Source organism: Eretmochelys imbricata, chromosome 1, assembly GCF_965152235.1.
Source record: "Eretmochelys imbricata isolate rEreImb1 chromosome 1, rEreImb1.hap1, whole genome shotgun sequence".
In the NCBI taxonomy this organism is placed as follows: domain Eukaryota; kingdom Metazoa; phylum Chordata; order Testudines; family Cheloniidae; genus Eretmochelys; species Eretmochelys imbricata.
Genome location: NC_135572.1, coordinates 126,246,719 through 126,263,938, shown reverse-complemented (window position 1 = coordinate 126,263,938; position 17,220 = coordinate 126,246,719). Strand labels below are relative to the sequence as shown.

Sequence of the window (17,220 nt, the reverse complement as noted above, 5' to 3'; positions counted from 1 at the left end):
GATTCAATGACCTGAAACTGGAAAAAGAGTCATACAAAGAGTGGAAACTAGGTCTAATTACAAAGGATGAATCTGATGTAAGCAAGGTCTGAATGAACTCTCCCCTGACAGCTAGCTGGGAGAGAGAGAGACTTCAGGAGCAAATTGTATTTGCATGAGCACACCTACTCTGCTTAGATATCAAGCAGATAGTGCGGTGTTGCTCAAAGTGATCAACTTTGTCTGGTGTTGGGCTACAAATCACTTTAGTACTGAATGCAGGGGAATGAAATGATGTTATCAATATTGTTGTCTTTGCTGTATGAATAAAGGGGAGCAGAACTGTGCTTAACCTGTCCCAAATGAGGGGGTCACCCTCAGCTGAAAGGACCTCGTTAAGCCAGGTGCTCGATTGCCAGAGCCTTGTGAAAGTAAGAGGCATGGGGATAGGTATCCCAGATGGTAAGTGTGGACTTTTCTTAAAGGTCCCTGGTCTGGTTTACCCTGTTCCTCCCCAGTGTTTAAAGATGAAGCTAAATAGGCATCATTAGGAGCCTTTTGTTATGTTAAGTACTCAACGACAGCTGAAATCACTTGTGGTAGAGCAGTGTTTCTGCCCATCCTACTGAGAGCTTAAAAAAATCACTAAGAGACTGACCTACAGAGGTTACAGTTGAGAGACAAGTGGCAGTGGAAGGTGACTGATGGGTGGCCGGTGGGAGCAGACAGTGAAAGTGGCAAGCAGTCAGCCGGAAAAAGTGGTGAGCAGTTGGCCGGCTGCAGACAACGAGAAGCAGCAGTTGGCAGGGTGGCCAGCCAGAGCAAGTGCTCAGATGGCGGAGCAAGCCAGGTATCTTTTTCACCGGGTGGGAGGTGGACTCACACAAATATATTTCTGAACCCTGGGTCCTCACTGACCAAGGACAACTACTGTGAGTGGGATATGGTGAGGGAGCAGAGGTGGGCACAGTAAAGGAACTTTTTGTTGTAGAACATGAGGCAGAAGGCACTGCCCCTCCCACTCTGGGGTGGGTGTCCTGCTCACAGATTTAGGTTTATGAATCCTGCTTGTGGCATTTTCCCTAATTAATGTTGAGTGACTTCTCTCCTTTCATTAAAAGTTTCTTTTCTATACTCAGACTCCATGCTTGCGAGTGGGGAAGTATTGCCTTTCAGGCGCCCCGGGGTGATGTGTAATTTTCCCATGTTATTGAGTGGAGGCTCGAGCCGGTTCTGTGTTGTATTGTTGAAAAGGAACCCCTAGATATTGAACTTGGCCCTGGCTGCTGCCAGCTCCACCTGTCAGAAAGGTTACAATTTAAAAAAACCAACACAAGCATATAGGGACAAAATTAGAAAGTTTAATCTCATTTTGTTCCTTGGCCTAACTAGGGACATAAAGTGTAACAAGAAAATATTTTACAAATAAGTTAGAAGCAAGAGAAAGACCAAGGACAGGGGTCGGTCCTGGGGCCGGTTTTGTTCAACATCTTTAATAATGATCTGGATGATGGGATGGATTGCACCCTCAGCAAGTTTGCGGATGACACTAAGCTGTGAGGAAAGGTAGATAATGCTGGAGGGTAGGGATAGGGTCCATAGTGACCTAGCCAAATTGGAGGATTGGGCCAAAAGAAATCTGATGAGGTTCAACAAGGACAAGTGCAGGGATTCTTCCTTCCTGCACGTAGGAAGGAAGAATCCCATGCACTGCTACAGGCTGGGGACCGCCTGGCTAAGCATCAGTTCTGCAGAAAAGGACCTGGGGATTACAGTGGAGGAGAAGCTGGATATGAGTCAGCAGTGTGCCCTTGTTGCCAAGAAGGCCAATGGCATATTGGGCTGTATTAGTAGAAGCATTGCCAGCAGATCAAGGGAAGTGATTATTCCCCTCTATTCGGCACTGGTGAGGCCACACCTGGAGTATTGTGTCCAGTTTTGGTCCCCCCACTACGGAAGGGATGTGGACAAATTGGAGAGAGTCCAGCAGAGGGCAACTAAAATGATTAGGGGGCTGGGGTATGACTTATGAGGAGAGGCTGAGGGAACTGGGGTTATTTAATCTGCAGAAGAGAAGAGTGAGGGGGGATTTAATAGGAGCCTTCAACCTGAAGGGAAGTTCCAAAGTTCCAAAGAGGCTGTTCTCAGTGGTGGCAGATGACAGAACAAGAAGCAATGGTCCTAAGTTGCAGTGGGGAGGTCTAGATTGGATATTAGAAAACACTATTTCACTAGGAGGGTGGTGAAGCACTGGAATGGGCTATCTAGGGAGGTGGTGGAATCTCCATCCCTAGAGGTTTTTAAGGCCCAGCTTGACAAAGCCTTAGCTGGGATGATTTAGTTGGTGTTGGTCCTGCTTTGAGCAGGGGGTTGGACTAGATGACCTCCTGAAGTCCCTTCCAACCCTAATATTCTATGATTCTATGCTAGGCCCATTACTGAATGAGGAGGGAAATACAATAACAGAAAACACAGCAATGGCTCATGTATTAAATGCCTTTTTTGTTTCAGTTTTCACCAGAAAGGTTAGCAGTGATTGGACAACTAAAAGAGTGAACAGCAGTGTAAATGGGGTAGGATTTAAGTAAATGATCTTTGCAGCAGCATTCTGAATGGATAATAGTGGGTAAAGTTTGCATTTCTTAATGCCAGAGAAAAAGATGGTGCAATAATCAAGTCGTAAGATCATGAGGGCCTGGATTAGAGTTTTAGCTGTGAGGATGGATAGAAAAAGATGTATCTTAGAGATGTTATGCAGAAAGAATCACCAAGATTTAGACATAGTCTGATGTGAGAACCTAAAGAAGTTTGGCTGCCAAACTCTTTAACAAGTCTCTACTTCGCATGTGTGAACCATGATTTTTCAAGGGTTAATAACTTGGCCAAATTTGGGCTGATATTCATAAGGATGAATAAAGCACATTCCTGTCATCACAGCAGCACACCTGCTGAATTTCCACCAGTGTCAAAGCAAGGAAGCACTAGAGATTGTCAATGAAAACGTTGTAAGAGGTTTTTTAATATGGGCAAAATAACTTATTTTTTTCCCTAAAGTTGTTCTAACAAATTACTGAAATGGTTTTTTTTAAACACTCCAAGAATATTCACCCTCAAGTAGACATGCAGCATGGAAAAGCTTCTGTCCAAAGGATTCAAATTTGACAAAGTTATAAGAAACTAAATACAGGGTCTTATAATGTAAGTGTTTGGCAGTATCTGTAGGGAAGAGAAAGGGAACGAGTGTGTAAAACATACAAAATTGCCATGAGGATTTGTAGTTGTTTGAGTTGGGGAATCCAAGTGCTTCGTTTTGCTTTTAGAAGTTATTTAATTTCTTCAACAGTAGTTATTTCTTCAGTTTCATATTTTGTTGGTGGTAGATCCATACATTCCCTCTATTGAAGGGAAGAAAAAAAAATCTCCCTTTAGTTTCATGCATGAGATTAATTAGAGATTTACCACTTGAGACTTCAGTTTATTCATTTAACGGTTAAAGGTATTTAATGGAATTATTTCCTTTTTTTCCTTTAATTTTTCTTTATAATCCCACCTCTTGGTTATCAGAGAGTTATCATTAAGAGGAAAACAACATTGGGTATACCAGTATTATGATACCTCAAAGGCAAAATCAACATTACATTGTTTTGCAATGTAAAAGATGTTTCCAGAAAACAATAAATTAATATCTTCCAGCTAAGAGCCAGTCTTGTTTATTTCAACACTATTGACGTGATAGTCAAGAGCTAAATGTCAACTAGCCATGTCAAACTGAATAAAACCAAAGGAGGTGATTTGAATACTGAACTTCTCTTTCAGTTCTCCCAGACATGGTAAAGAAAAATAAAGTTATTCTCAGTCTGTGAATGTCTCTCTGTTGTCTAGTTTTCTATTAATCCAAATAGATTGTAGATAAAGGGTGAAACACTTTGGTTCTTACAGTTTTTACTCAGGCAAAACTCCAATGAATGTGAATGGGAATTCTGCAGTCCTTACTCAAGCATATTAAGACGGTATGAAGAAGCAACACAGCAGGGCTGGCAAAAGAATTATCTTTATGTTTTGACCCTAATCACGTGACACTGGTCAGAATTACAAACATCTATATACCTGTAATTGACCGGTATCAATAGTCACTCAGCATTAGAGTGGGAGAACCAGTGGGCTGGAACAACTGTTTAACAGCACATAACACTGAACAACAGCAAAGAAGAATTCACATCAAACTGTTTTAATATTTGTAAATTGAAATGCAAACCTCGACGTTTTGTGCCAGACCTTCCAGTCTGTGATAGATCCTTACAATCAACAAATTTTATATAAGAAAAATGTACCTGTATATTTTTATCAGACAGTTGGAAAAGTTCATCAAATTTGTTTTTTGGCTGTGGAACTGGAGAAAACAATTTTTTCAAACTGCAGTATCTTTGGGAACAAAAAGAAATGGTGAAATAAAAAAAAAAGATGGGTATAGGACATGCACAAATATTTTCTGTTCTATTACATGTTTGAGACATTTCTTATTTTCCTTTTTCAAGGTACAGTGAATCAGTGGAGGAACTGAAAATTTATGCTTGGTTAGCGTAGAGTGGAGTAACATCAATTAATTGTTTAGAATTTTGATTACTACTACTACTTGCCTTGTGACTGGTTAAAAAAAAAAACACAGAAAGTCACTGTCTTCTAATACTAAACAAGGAACTTGATTAGAATAAGGAAACCATTTTAGGCCTGATTCTCCATTGCCCTGAACTTTATGATGCCATTTACATAATTGCAAAGTAAATGTAAAATGCTATTGAATAGGAATGATAGCAACTTACATTTATTTTGCATTAGTGTAAATAACCACACACGTGGAGAATTATGCTCCTTATTAAAGCTCGTATGTTTCACTTGTAACCTTTTGCCCAAACCTTGCTCCACCTCTGTCCCACTGACCTGGCTTCCTGCTGCAGTGTTAAAGAAACAGTACAAATATTACTTGACAGGATTTAATATATAGGAAAGCATAGTTACAGATTTGTCACTGATTTCACTACTCCAGGTGTTTACTTATATAAATTAGATTGCAAGCTTTTTGGGACACAAAACTTTAGAAAAGACAATCTTTGTATGTAACTGCACCAAAAACTATGTTAAAAGAACATTATTAAGATTACAAAGTCGAGCAGTGCAAGGTTAGGAAATGCCAGAATTAAGGTTGCCTGGGCAATCTTAGTTCTGCCCTTTTGTGTGCATGCATTACAATATAGTCTTTAATTACATAATCTCATATTATTTTGCAGAACTCCTGCCTCATTCAGTTCACAGGATGGACCTGCTCAGGGTTGTGTAGTGAATGAGTGTATTGTGTGTAGGTTCCCTGGCTCATTTGTTGCAGAATTTGGAAAGTGTGCAGTGAATGAGGTAGGGCTCACAGGAAGAGAAAAGCTGGTCTCCTGGTTGAGGCAGTTGAATGATGCCCTCGAGAACAGAATTCTATCCCTTCCTCTGCCAGAGTTCCTATGAGATTCTGTGCTCACTTAAATCAAACTTTCCACAGGTGGTCACTAATTGTGTGTTCCACTTTTTAAGAGTACCTGACTTGAAATCCTTGCTCTGAGCTGCAGAAGTGCTGAGAACTGACAAATGCAACTGAAGTCAATGGAAGTTTCACTTTGAACACATGAAGTTCTACATAATTCTGAGTACTCAGAAAAATAAGGTCCTAGCTGTCTCGGATTGAGCATCCAAAATTAGTGGATAGTTATGACCTTAATCTCTCTGTGCCTCTTCTTCCCATCTGTAAAATGGGAATAAAATAGCCCCTTTCATCTCACAGGGGTATTGAGGAAATAATTCATTAATGTTTATGAAGCACTCTAGTGAAGGTACTATAGTAATGAGCACCATGTAAAAGCCTATTTAAAAATCAGTAATTCTGTCTTTACATCAGGATTAGAATATTGTGCAATAAAAAAGGCCTGGGACCCACAGACTGAATAATGAGGATAAAACAAAATACTGACTAGCGGTTCATTAAATGCACACCATTCTGTGCACTGAATGAGGCAGAGGTCCTGTGGAAAAAATAGTATGTATGTGGTCATATTAAAGACTGTATCATAATGCACATGCACAAGGTCAATAAATCAGGGTTGTACAAGTTGCCATTTCCTAACTTCTGAGTGCTTGACTTTGCACATGAATGTGATTTAATGGATTTTTGGTGTGTAATTACCTACGATTTTTAAAAAGCCTGTTGAAAAACCCCCCAGAAATTCCATCATATGGCATCAATTGACATCTTCATGGGTCATCAGCAGGGTTGGAACCTTTCAACCTCCACCACATAGACCTCTGCCATTTCAGCTAATAGATAACTGGTACCAATAGTAGGTTGTTATCCTCTGTCGACCAACATTAGAGGGAGATGGGACACTTTGCCAGTGTGGTTCGCAGATTTTGCTGACAGATTTTGCCGGGGGACACACTGGCCGCCGCTTCCCGCAGCCCCCATTGGCCGGGCTCAGCGAACCGTAGCCAGTGGGACAACGATTGGCTGAATCTGTGGACGCGGCAGGTAAACAAACCGGCCCGGCCTGCTAAGGGCTTTCCCTGAACAAGCGGTGTCCCAAGTTTGGGAAACACTGCTCTAGTGGCACAGACTCTTCTGTCCATCCCCCACAGGCTTTACCTCTTCTTCCCCATTCCCCACAACCTGTCCCTCTCCCAGTCCTTTCTCTATCCCACCACTGGCTACCAGTCCCATTCTCCTCACTAGCCTGTCCCAGTCTCCACTCCTTAGGCATCTGATCCCAATCCCAGTCTCTTTGTCCAGTAAGACCTAGTCACCATCCTCTCCAACTCCCAGCCTCCTTGACCAGCCATTACCAGTCCTCCCTCCCCTTATGCCTCAGTTCCTTGTCCCCAGTTGTCTTGCTCAGCCAGTCCCAGTTCCCTCCCCTGCTCCCAGTCTCTCTCCTGTGGCTTCTCATCCAATCTCAGTGTTCTCATCTCCCCTGGCTGATTGTCCCAGTTTCATTGTCCTGTTAGCTCCAGTTCTCCTCCTGCAGACAAGCTCATTGTCAGATCTCTCTCCCTTCCCCACACTTTCTCCTCATCCCACTGGTTTCCCGTCCCAATCTCACCCAGCTTCTCATCCAATCACAGTTTCCTCCCCACCCATTCTCTTCATCTTTCCCCCATTTCTCTCTTTGGCTCCCAGACCTAGTCTTGCCCCATTAGGCCCAGTTTTTGCCCCCAACACTCCTTGTCCCGATCTATTCCCCTAGACTTCTCATGCAATGCCTTACATAGGGTTCTTGATCCCTCTGTGTTTGAATCAGACTACTCCCTCCTCCATGTTGCCTGAGTGCTAGCAGGGTGTCACTGAGAGGACAGGGGAGACAGGCTCCCTGATTTCAGTTCTGGTGTTCAGCCCCACTTCGTTTCAGAGCACCTGGGAGCTGCCATTATAGGGAATGAACCCCTGTAGTCTTGGTCTGGAGCATGCTCCGGTCACTCTGTGGGGATGGTGCATAGGCAGTTGGGTCAGCATCAGGAGCTGTGAGACACTCAAGCATGCAGGTGAGGGTGAAATCTTTAGAGATTTCAGCTGTTAAGCTCTAGCAAGGCCCTACCGAGCATGTGCAAACCTCAGTTATTCAAAGGCTTATAACTAGGCCAAATGTTTGCAATTTTCACAGCAACAGCAAAAGACACAGCCACAAAGGGTACCAGTCTGCCAAATTTCAAGTCCCTGCTCCAAAGCATGGCTGCATCAGCATTAGAGCTATCCAAAGAAAAGATCGCTGTTTTTGTTTTTGTTTATTTACAAATGCAAATCAGCATATTTTTCCTAGCCTAATTCTCTGAGATGACTGAACTGTTTTGGCTGACGTGAAAGAAAGAAAGAAAGAAAGAAAGAAAGAAAGAAAGAAAGAAAGAAAGAAAGAAAGAAAGAAAGTTAATTCACCCTGATGCAGCATGGAAAATTTCTGTCCAAATGGCTTGGCAAAGTTATAAACAACTGAAAACAGGAGTCTTAGAATGGGAAGTGTCGGGCAACCTTAATAAATAGTGGTGGTACCAGTTCCCCCTAATATATTGCAATCCCTTTATAAATATCACCCTGCAAAAAAAAGATCAGGCAAAATTTAGACACCTAAAAGTTGTTTTGGGAGGGTATATCCATGTTTCACAAAAAGTTTTACCTTTTGCAGAGAAAAAATATGACCAATGCCACTAGGATTGTTCCAAGTGCTATGAGGAGTAAAACAATTGTAGCTGTAAGAACTGTATCATCTGGGTTACCTTAAAGAAAGACAGTTACAAAGGTTATACATTTTTTGCATAGTAAAGATGAGCACACATGGCTATGTCAAATAGCTGCTTAGATGACCGATAGCAATGAATGCCAGCATGACAAGCCTACTTTTGTAATCTGAAATACCTTTCAGTCTGATACTTTACTGAGTAAAGGATTCAGGAACAGATAGAATTTATAAATCCAACAGAAGTATAGATCAGCCAGGGCCATGTGTTATACCAGTAAAATAAAAACCAGCAGGATCTTATTAAAGGGGAAAAGGCAAAATGCCACATTTATTGTGAATACAGAAAGAATCATAGTAAGCAGTTAGTTATAGCTATAACATTCCATTCAATCTCATATTTATTCACACATTCATTCATACACACACACACACACACAGAGGTTCTGCAAGGTTGTTATCATAGTTACCAGCCTTAGAGTTGCTCATGCCAAGCCACTGGCCAGGTGGCCTGGACATGAGGAGTGAGCAGGGCCTTGTCAGATGCTCATCTGATGCTCCTGGAAGTTGGTTTGCAGAATCAGACCCCAAAGTTCTCACTTGCTAGAGTCCATTTTTATAGGAATTTCTTCCTATGCCAGTCTATGGGAATTGCTTCATCATGCTGTTGCTGAATCAATCTGCAGAAGGCACATTCCTGACGGCTCTGTGCTGCCAGATGTTATCTTGTTCTTTGGTTCTCCCATCCTTGAGGCTGTTGGGTGTATTCCAGTCTGCCCTCCGGGGGTCCTCTGGTTATTTCCACTTGATGCCTTCTTCAGCCAATGGACACTGGATTCTTAGGCTGGCACCTCCCTGATCATTCAGTTATTATCCACACCAAGCATCCATCCACATACATCCTCTATCTCTATTTTAATCACAATTGTTAACAAAGCGAGATGAATACAACAAAAGGGCGGGGAGTCTCTGGGTGCTGTTTCTGTTGTTACAGAGTATTGCTTTGAGTCTCTCTCTGTGTGAGTAGTAGTTGTTACAAAGAATTGCTCTGATAACAGACTCTGTCTTAGGATGTACTAATACAATTAGCAGCTTGCAAGTTTCACACATAGAGGGAGAGAAACAGTACCAAAAACCAAGAGACCTCTTAATTAGTAATACCCTGGAATTTAAACTCTGGGGAATCAAACTCATTTGTGATTTTAATACAGAACTTCTTTAATATGATCCAACATATGGAGCCCAGGAGTTTCTGAGGACTCTATCAGACGACAAAAGAGGAGGAGGACAGGGATGAGGATACAGAGAATGAGGATGAGTAGGAGAGGACATGGTGGTGGAAGAAGAGATGACAACAATGAGCTGGTGGCAATGGAACATGTGTTTATGATATGCCACACTCATCACCATGGTAGCTGAGCACTTATTGCTGTTTCAGTCTTAACTCTTTCTGGCATTCATTACCATAGTATCTGAGTGCTTCCCAAATATTAAAAGGTACATGGTAATCTCCCTCACTTTCTTCTGAGCAGGTAGGAATAAAATATTTGAATCGAATTAAGATTTGTTTGTGTCTGTGAAGGTCAGACAGTAAGTGAAACAGGTAATTACCGAGGGAAAATTAAATAAAATACTCAACATCCTTACCAAACTCAATGGGCTCACTCCATTCCCCCCAATTCTCACTTATCCGACAAGTATCTCCTTTTGCTCTGATTTGCAAGGTGTATTTTTTTTTCCCATTGTAATTCTGAAATGTGTAGCTTCTTCTTGTTACCTAAAAACAATGCAATTATTAGTATTATTAATAATAACTACATGTATTATGGTAGTGCCTAAGGGCCAGCCAAGAATGCAGCCCCATTGTGCTAGACACTGTACAAACACAGAATAGTTAGACTAAGTACTTCTCTTCATTGTATATGTAGATGTTAATAACATGCAAGTTTTCATTTGTTAATCCAAGCTTTACAAAGAGTATATTTGTGCCTGCTTATGTAAACAGAATATGGTTGTGACACACTGTACCTCATAATAGCACCCTGAAACTCCCATATTCATCATTCATATGTGGTTGTGATATTTCATATAAAGCATGCCATATAAGATATCATATGAAAGGTCATGATCTGCTGAAACCCCTTGTTCTGTCCAAATATGTATATCATCAGTATGTATGAAGTTATGAGATTTTGTTGAATGGTTACTGAAATATACTGTAAATTTGCTAGTGACATACAAAGGACTCCAACCCAGGAGGGTGTTCAATGACCATTAATCAGCTGGGGACTTATAATCAAGGGATTTACAATTCAATGACAGTTGGCCAAGCACCACACAATGGGGACAGCTCAACTCTATGACTCAGTTGCACAAGGCCACACCAGGGAGATTGCTCAACCCAGTGACTCAGCGAAGCCCACCAGGACGTGTCTGGATAAGTGTCTTCTAGACACATGGACTGAGGATATAAAATAGGGAACAGTGGCAGCATGCCTTTTCCTTTCTCCTCCCCTACCTATGCTGGGAGAAACAAGAACGCTGAGAAGATGTCCTCCCAATGCTATTCACTGTCTCTGCTAGACACTACTGTGTTTGAGTCCACCCAATAGCTCCTATACAGTATATCGTAAAGACCTACACTACTTTATGTTACTAGGATTAAGTTCCTTTAAGATATGGTTCTGCTAACTCTTGGATGGCTTTCTGGATTGAGGTGAAGTACACAGGCCATATTCCTGTTAAGGTGAATATCTTGGCACATATTGGAACCCCACTCAATAAGATACTGAGGCTCCTAGAGAGCTTGAAGTTTTCTTTGTCTAATTTAAACTCTCCTAAGCTTTTGATGTTGGTTTTTTTGTTGTTATTTGTTTGCCACCATACACGGGAAAGTATTGCAAAGAAGGGAACACAATTTGTTTCCAACCTTTTGCAAAACGACATCAAATTATGATAAAGAGACAGAATGTATTTTATTTGTATCAGTGTGTGTGTGAAACCAACAGAAAACGGAAGGTTTTGAAAGGTGGGTGGAAAGTTAGATAATGGTCTATCTTTGAATGAAGTACCTGATGTGCTAGGGCAGTGGTTTTCAGTCTGTGGTCCGCGGACCCCATGGGGTCTGAAGATTATATCTAAGGGATTCGTGAAAGGTTGTCATTACCATAGAACAGTCATTTTCAACCTGTGGGTCTGCAAACTATGACTATGATTTCCAAAGGGGTCTACAGCTCCATGTAAAAATTTTTAGGGGGTCCATCCAGATTACATAAATCCTTGATTCTGGCCCAACAGTTTGGAATATGATATATTTAAGAAAACTGATACATAAAGATACCTTATAGTATGCTACTGTGACACTGAGCCAGTGAGGGTTAAGCAATCAGAAGGCTAAGTGACCCAAAATCAACCTTAAAGACATATTAGACAAGTACTGAAATGGTAAACAGGGCCATTCCTTGTAGATAGTTTTCAAAGCCATGTTAAAGTAGACTAAATTCTTTGAAATGTAAACCTGTATTGTTAGAGAATTAGAAGAAGATACTGAGTGTATTTGTCTTTGTTTACCTAGACCTTGTTAGATGTTTAAAATGTGCCCAGATTAGCTTGTGGATACTAAATGTCTGTTCCTGTCTGTTATTATATTCTATTGATTCAGGGATGAAAAAGAAATATTAACATTTATATGAAAACTTTTAGATGAAACTTGGGGTGTAATAATATCATTACCTTTATTTCTCTTTGAAATTTGTAGTAAACTACCTATCAACTACTTGAATAGTTAATTACCTTATACTAATGAATGCAGCTAGTTACCAGTGTGTGCCTAGGAAATAGAGATTTACTTCAAAGCAACAATGTATATTACCTATTCTTCATCCAAGGAATGCCTGCTGTGTCATAGCCTGCTAGCAAACTATAAAAGGACTCTAGGGCCTGATCCTTTTCATCTCAGATCTGCTTAAACTTTGTCAGAGGAAGTTCAAGCCGCAAGACTGAGATCTCCAGGTACCCTGGACTGTCCCTGCAAATTCTTATGGAAGAATTTGAACAAACTCTGTACATGGACTGGCTATTGGACTATAACCTATTAAACTGATTCTGGAAGGACTTTTTGCAAATCAGCAGCTCACCATTTCTGCTATGAAACTGACCTAAGAACTTTATTCATATCTATATGTATAATGATCTTTTAACCAAAGTATCTTTTTTTTTCTTTTTAAATAAATCTTAAATTAGCTAATAAGAATTGGCTGTAAGTGTGTACTTGGGTAAAATCAGAAATATTCATTGACATGGTGGTCAATATGTCCAATCTCTTGGGATTGTTAGAACTTTATATATGGTGAATAAGATTTTAAGTAATCCTCACCATATTTGACAGACTTGGCTATCTTGGTGGGAGCCAAAGTTTGGATTGCTTAAGGGGAACTCTATTTTAGCTTCTTGGTAACCAGTAAAGTATTACAGAAGCTGCTTGGTCTAATTTGGTGAATCTAATTAGAAGAATAAACCGTTGGTTTTGGGGATCGTCTGCCCCATTTTTTGCAGTTGACCCTGATTGAGCAATCTCAGCATGGCCCCTCCAGCGATCACGGTCACAGCTACTTGAGTGTTATACTGACACCAAAACTATTTAGGAACTAGTAACAATATTTTACACTGCACTAGACTAAATGCTAAGCCGGGACAAGACCATATATTAGTATGGGAAGAGAATAGTTACCCTATGAGATTCAGTGCTGCTTTCCTCGGGATTGGCCTGTAAAACAAAGAAAAATCTTTATTATTTTATTATTTATTTTGTTACCCTGTAATAATCCATTTCTTTCTTTCTTTCTTTCTTTCTTTCTTTCTTTCTTTCTTTCTTTCTTTCTTTCTTTCTTTCTTTCTTTCTTTCTTTCTTTCTTTCTTTTCCTTTTTGATTATTTACTTGCTTGCTTGGTTCAGAAGAAGGTGCAAGTAGAATGTACAATATGTAAGATTCCAATATTATGCAATAAGTGTCCTCCTATCACATACAGATATCCCTGATTGTAATTAATGACTGGCAAACCTGGAGAGTTTGCTCCAATAACTCTCCTGAGTTTGGTTTCTATTCAAAGTTTGGGCTTCTTGCATTTCAGGTTAAAAAAGAAAGGAAACTTAAATCTTCTTTCTTTCTTTCTTTCTTTCTTTCTTTCTTTCTTTCTTTCTTTCTTTCTTTCTTTCTTTCTTTCTTTCTTTCTTTCTTTCTTTCTTTCGCTAAGCAATTGCATGATGCTGGTGCTGAATTAAAGTCTCCCTCCCCATTGCCCTGTTTCACTGTGACAACACAAAGGAAGAGGACGCTGAGGCTGAGGCTAAGTCTGGTTCCTTGGGTGCATATGTGGCTACTCTTGCTTGCCTTTTGTTCTTTCTTCTGTAAGCATGGAGGCTGTTTCTCTCCGCTCCCCAAAAGTGACAGCTATAGCTCCAGAGCTCTTGAAGCTCTTCTCACATGTAGGGTTTCCCTGTGAAATATTAACAGACCAAGGGACTAATTTCACTTCCCAACTGCTGCAGGAATTATGCTCCCTTCTGAAGGTCAAGTCCCTGAAGACCTCGGTGTACCATACACAAACTGACGGTCTAGTAGAACGGTTTCATAAGACCCTGAAGGGGATGTTCATGTGCTTTATCAGCAACAACCCCAAGCAGTGGGACTGGCTACTCCTACCACTTCTGTTTGCCACAAGAGAGGTCCCAGAAGCCTCTAAGGGGTTCTCTCCATCTGAGTTGTTCTGTGGTCAAAAACTGTGGGGCATCTTGGACCTGTTGCGAGAAGGGTGGGAAGAAGAAAAAGTGGCAGCCTTAAACATGACCCAATACATCTTTAACTTAAGGGAGCAATTCAGAAACAGAGGGGTGTTTGCCAGGGAGAATTTGAGGAATGCCCAGCACACCCAGGAACAAAATTACAATAAGAGGGCACAGTTATGGACTTTTCAGCCAGGTGACCATGTTCTTCTTCTTCTGCCTTTAGCCAAGTCTAAATTAATGGCCTGATGGCAGGGTCCATTCGAAGTGATCAGGCAGGCAGGGCCCATGGACTTTGAGATCAAACTACCCAGGAGGAAGAAGGAAACCAAGGTCTACTACATGAACCTTCTCAAACATTGGAGGGCATGGGAGGCCCTGCTGATAACTCCTCTTCCAGCAAAACCAGAATTGGTACCCCAGGTGCCTAGCAGCAAAGCTCCAGCAACAGTACTAGGGGGTGAAGGGCTCTCCCCTGCACAAAGGAAACAAATCCTCCCACTAATTGGGGACTTTTTTGTGGTGTTCTCCAACCACCTGGGGAAAACCGGTTGGTTCAACATCACCTAGAGACTACTGCAGGCCACGCAGTCCGAGAAAACCCTAGACCCTTGTCACAAAGGATGTGGGAAATGGTCCAAGAGGAAGTACAAGCGATGCTGAAGATGGGGATGATTATAGAATCCAAAAGTGAAGCGAGGAGCCCCATAGTTCTATTTCCCAAGCCAGACGGTATGGTTTGATTTTGCATCGACTTCAGGAAGGTAAGTGCCAACACAAAATTCTACGCCTACCCAATGCCAAGGGTGGACAAGTTATTAGAATGGCTGGAATCAGTGAGGCACCTCAGCACTATCGACCTGACAAAGGCTTACTGGCAGATCCCTTGATCCCCTTCCTCACAAGAGAATATGGCTTTGTCCACCTCTTTTTGGGCACTTGCAATATAAGACCATGCCTTTTGGTCTCCACAGAACTGTTGCTACCTTCCAACTGCTTATGAATAAGATCCTCAATCCCCACCATCAATATGCTGCAGCATACATCATCAGTATTGTCTACAGTACCACCTGGGAAGACCACTTACAGCATTAATAGGAGGTGTTAAAAGCGCTATAGGAGATATGACTTACAGCCAACCTGGCGAAATGTAAAGTGGCTGTGAGCAAAGTGACCTATTTGGGGTACTGCGGAGGAGGTTGCCTGGTAAAACTAGTGGTTGATAAGGTGTAGGCATGTCCCGTCCTCAAGACAAAGAGGCAAGTCAGACATTTTCTTGGTCTGGCAGGATATTACCAGCCATTTAGACCCGGCTTAGCCTCAATTGCAGCTCCACTTATGGACCTCATAAAAGGCAACAACCCTAAGAAAATCCATTGGGATCGCAAGTGCAAGGAAGTGTTCAGAGAACTGAAAACATGATTATGCCAGGCAACCATGCTCTTCAGCCCTGCTTTTTTTCTTGGGAATTCATACTACACACTGATGCCTTGGACGTCAGTCTCAGTGCCGTCCTTTCACAAGACTTTGAAGGGGGAGAACACCGGGTTCTTTACGTACGTAGGAAGCTATTCACAAGGGAAAAGTAGTACTCCATTATTGAGAAGGATGCATTTGCTATCCAATGGGCAGTAGAAGCCCTCAGGTATTACCCGTTGCATAGCTCCTTTTCCCTGATCACAGATCATGCACCCCTACGCTGGGTCCAGTCCATGACGGATACGAACGCTCATACAACCTTATAGTTTCTGAGTACAATACTGGGTGGGAAAGGACCATGCTAACATAGATTTATTTTCACAGATTGGGGATGGAGACAACTCAACCCCGAATGGTGTTCCCACCTTGAGGGGTAGGATATATGAAGGGACATGCTCTTACCCTGGTATAGAAGAGGCTAACTATCTCTTCTGTGCCTGTTCCATGCTAACAAGACACACCTACAAGGCTTATTCAGTCTGGTGTGGGAGGAGCTTAAAAGGGGGAAACCTACCACAGGAGGGGGCAGTAAACAGGAAGAAGGTTGCTCCAGCCAGGGACTGTTAGCAACAGAGGGAGTCCAGCCGAGGAGGAGACAGCCGCAAGATGCACCACTCCTGAAGCCACCCTGACTACTAGTAAAGCAATAAGCCCCAGGAAGAAGAGTAGAAGGTAAACCCCATGAAGGGGCAATAGATTCGGAGAGACTGAGCCCTTAGAGCAGACTCTCTAGGGGCCGCCTGAGAGGCTGATCCTTGTTCCAGCCAGACTTTCCCCTCTTGTAAAGGGAAGGGAAGAACAGTAGCCAAACTTCTGCTTGTGGGTGGTAGGCATAAGAACATAAGGCTGCAAAGAGATTCCCCAAAGACTGCCAAATGGGGAGAAGAGGAGGTAAATGACAGACATTGGAACTCAGGGGGAGTCCAGGGAGCCTGTCCCTCCCCGCCACAAATCTATAAATGTAATTCAGATTTAACTGCTAATATTGAGGGAACAAGGTACTGGCTTTCTGACCTGGTAGAGGAGTCTTGTAGCACCTGAAAGACTAACAAATTTATTAGAGCATAAGGTTTCGTGGGCTATGACCCCTTTCTTCAGACATATGGAGTGAAAATTACTAGGACTGGTAGGCTCAAGGTCTAAATTTCACTTTGAACAGGATTAAATTCCTCCCTTAATTTTATATAATTATTCTTTGATCTGATACTCTGCCCTTCTAGTTATATTTTCCTGTTATGCTCTGGCACTGAGTTCCTTTTATATAACATCTGAAGGGCCCAATCCTTAAACCAAGGGAAGTTTTGCCTCAGTAAGTACTGATGGCTGGTCTAAACTGAAAAATTAGATTGCTCTTCTATATTGCCCAAGGTGTGAAAAACGTACACACCCAAGTTCTGTAGTTAGTTTGACCTAACTCCTGGTGTAGACCCAGATAGGCTGATGGAAGAATTCTTCTGTCAAGCTAGCTACCACCTCTTGTAGGGGTGACAACTCCAGTGACAGAAAATCCCCATCAGTTATACCTTCTTTTCCCAGGGCTGAATTTGGGCTTATGAATGTCACATCACAGTCTTGATTTCTCCTTGCTCCAAGTCCCAGCTAGTTGTAGTAACCCAGTGCACAGTTAGCATCACACCAGTTGAATACAGAAGGCATTAAAAGGTTGGTTAATTAGTGCAAATCCCTGTCTCCTGGAACAAACTCTTACAATCAATTTATCTCAAGT

The 17,220-nt window shown here is 41.8% G+C and overlaps 1 protein-coding gene across 6 annotated transcripts in view; it reads right to left on the bottom strand.

Annotated features, from left to right (window-relative positions):
- Positions 1-2,974: 2,974 nt before the first annotated feature.
- Positions 2,975-17,220, bottom strand: part of LOC144263984 (granulocyte-macrophage colony-stimulating factor receptor subunit alpha-like) — a 32,558-nt gene continuing 18,312 nt past the window's right edge. For all 6 annotated transcript variants that reach the window (XM_077815180.1, XM_077815172.1, XM_077815157.1 and 3 more), the window contains 5 exons: positions 12,964-12,999; positions 9,882-10,011; positions 8,175-8,274; positions 4,311-4,401; positions 2,975-3,374 (listed from right to left, as the gene is read on the bottom strand). In XM_077815180.1, coding sequence (XP_077671306.1) covers positions 3,303-3,374; positions 4,311-4,401; positions 8,175-8,274; positions 9,882-10,011; positions 12,964-12,999 — 429 coding nt within the window. In that variant the 3' untranslated portion in view covers positions 2,975-3,302. The remainder of the gene's footprint in view (positions 3,375-4,310; positions 4,402-8,174; positions 8,275-9,881; positions 10,012-12,963; positions 13,000-17,220) is intronic.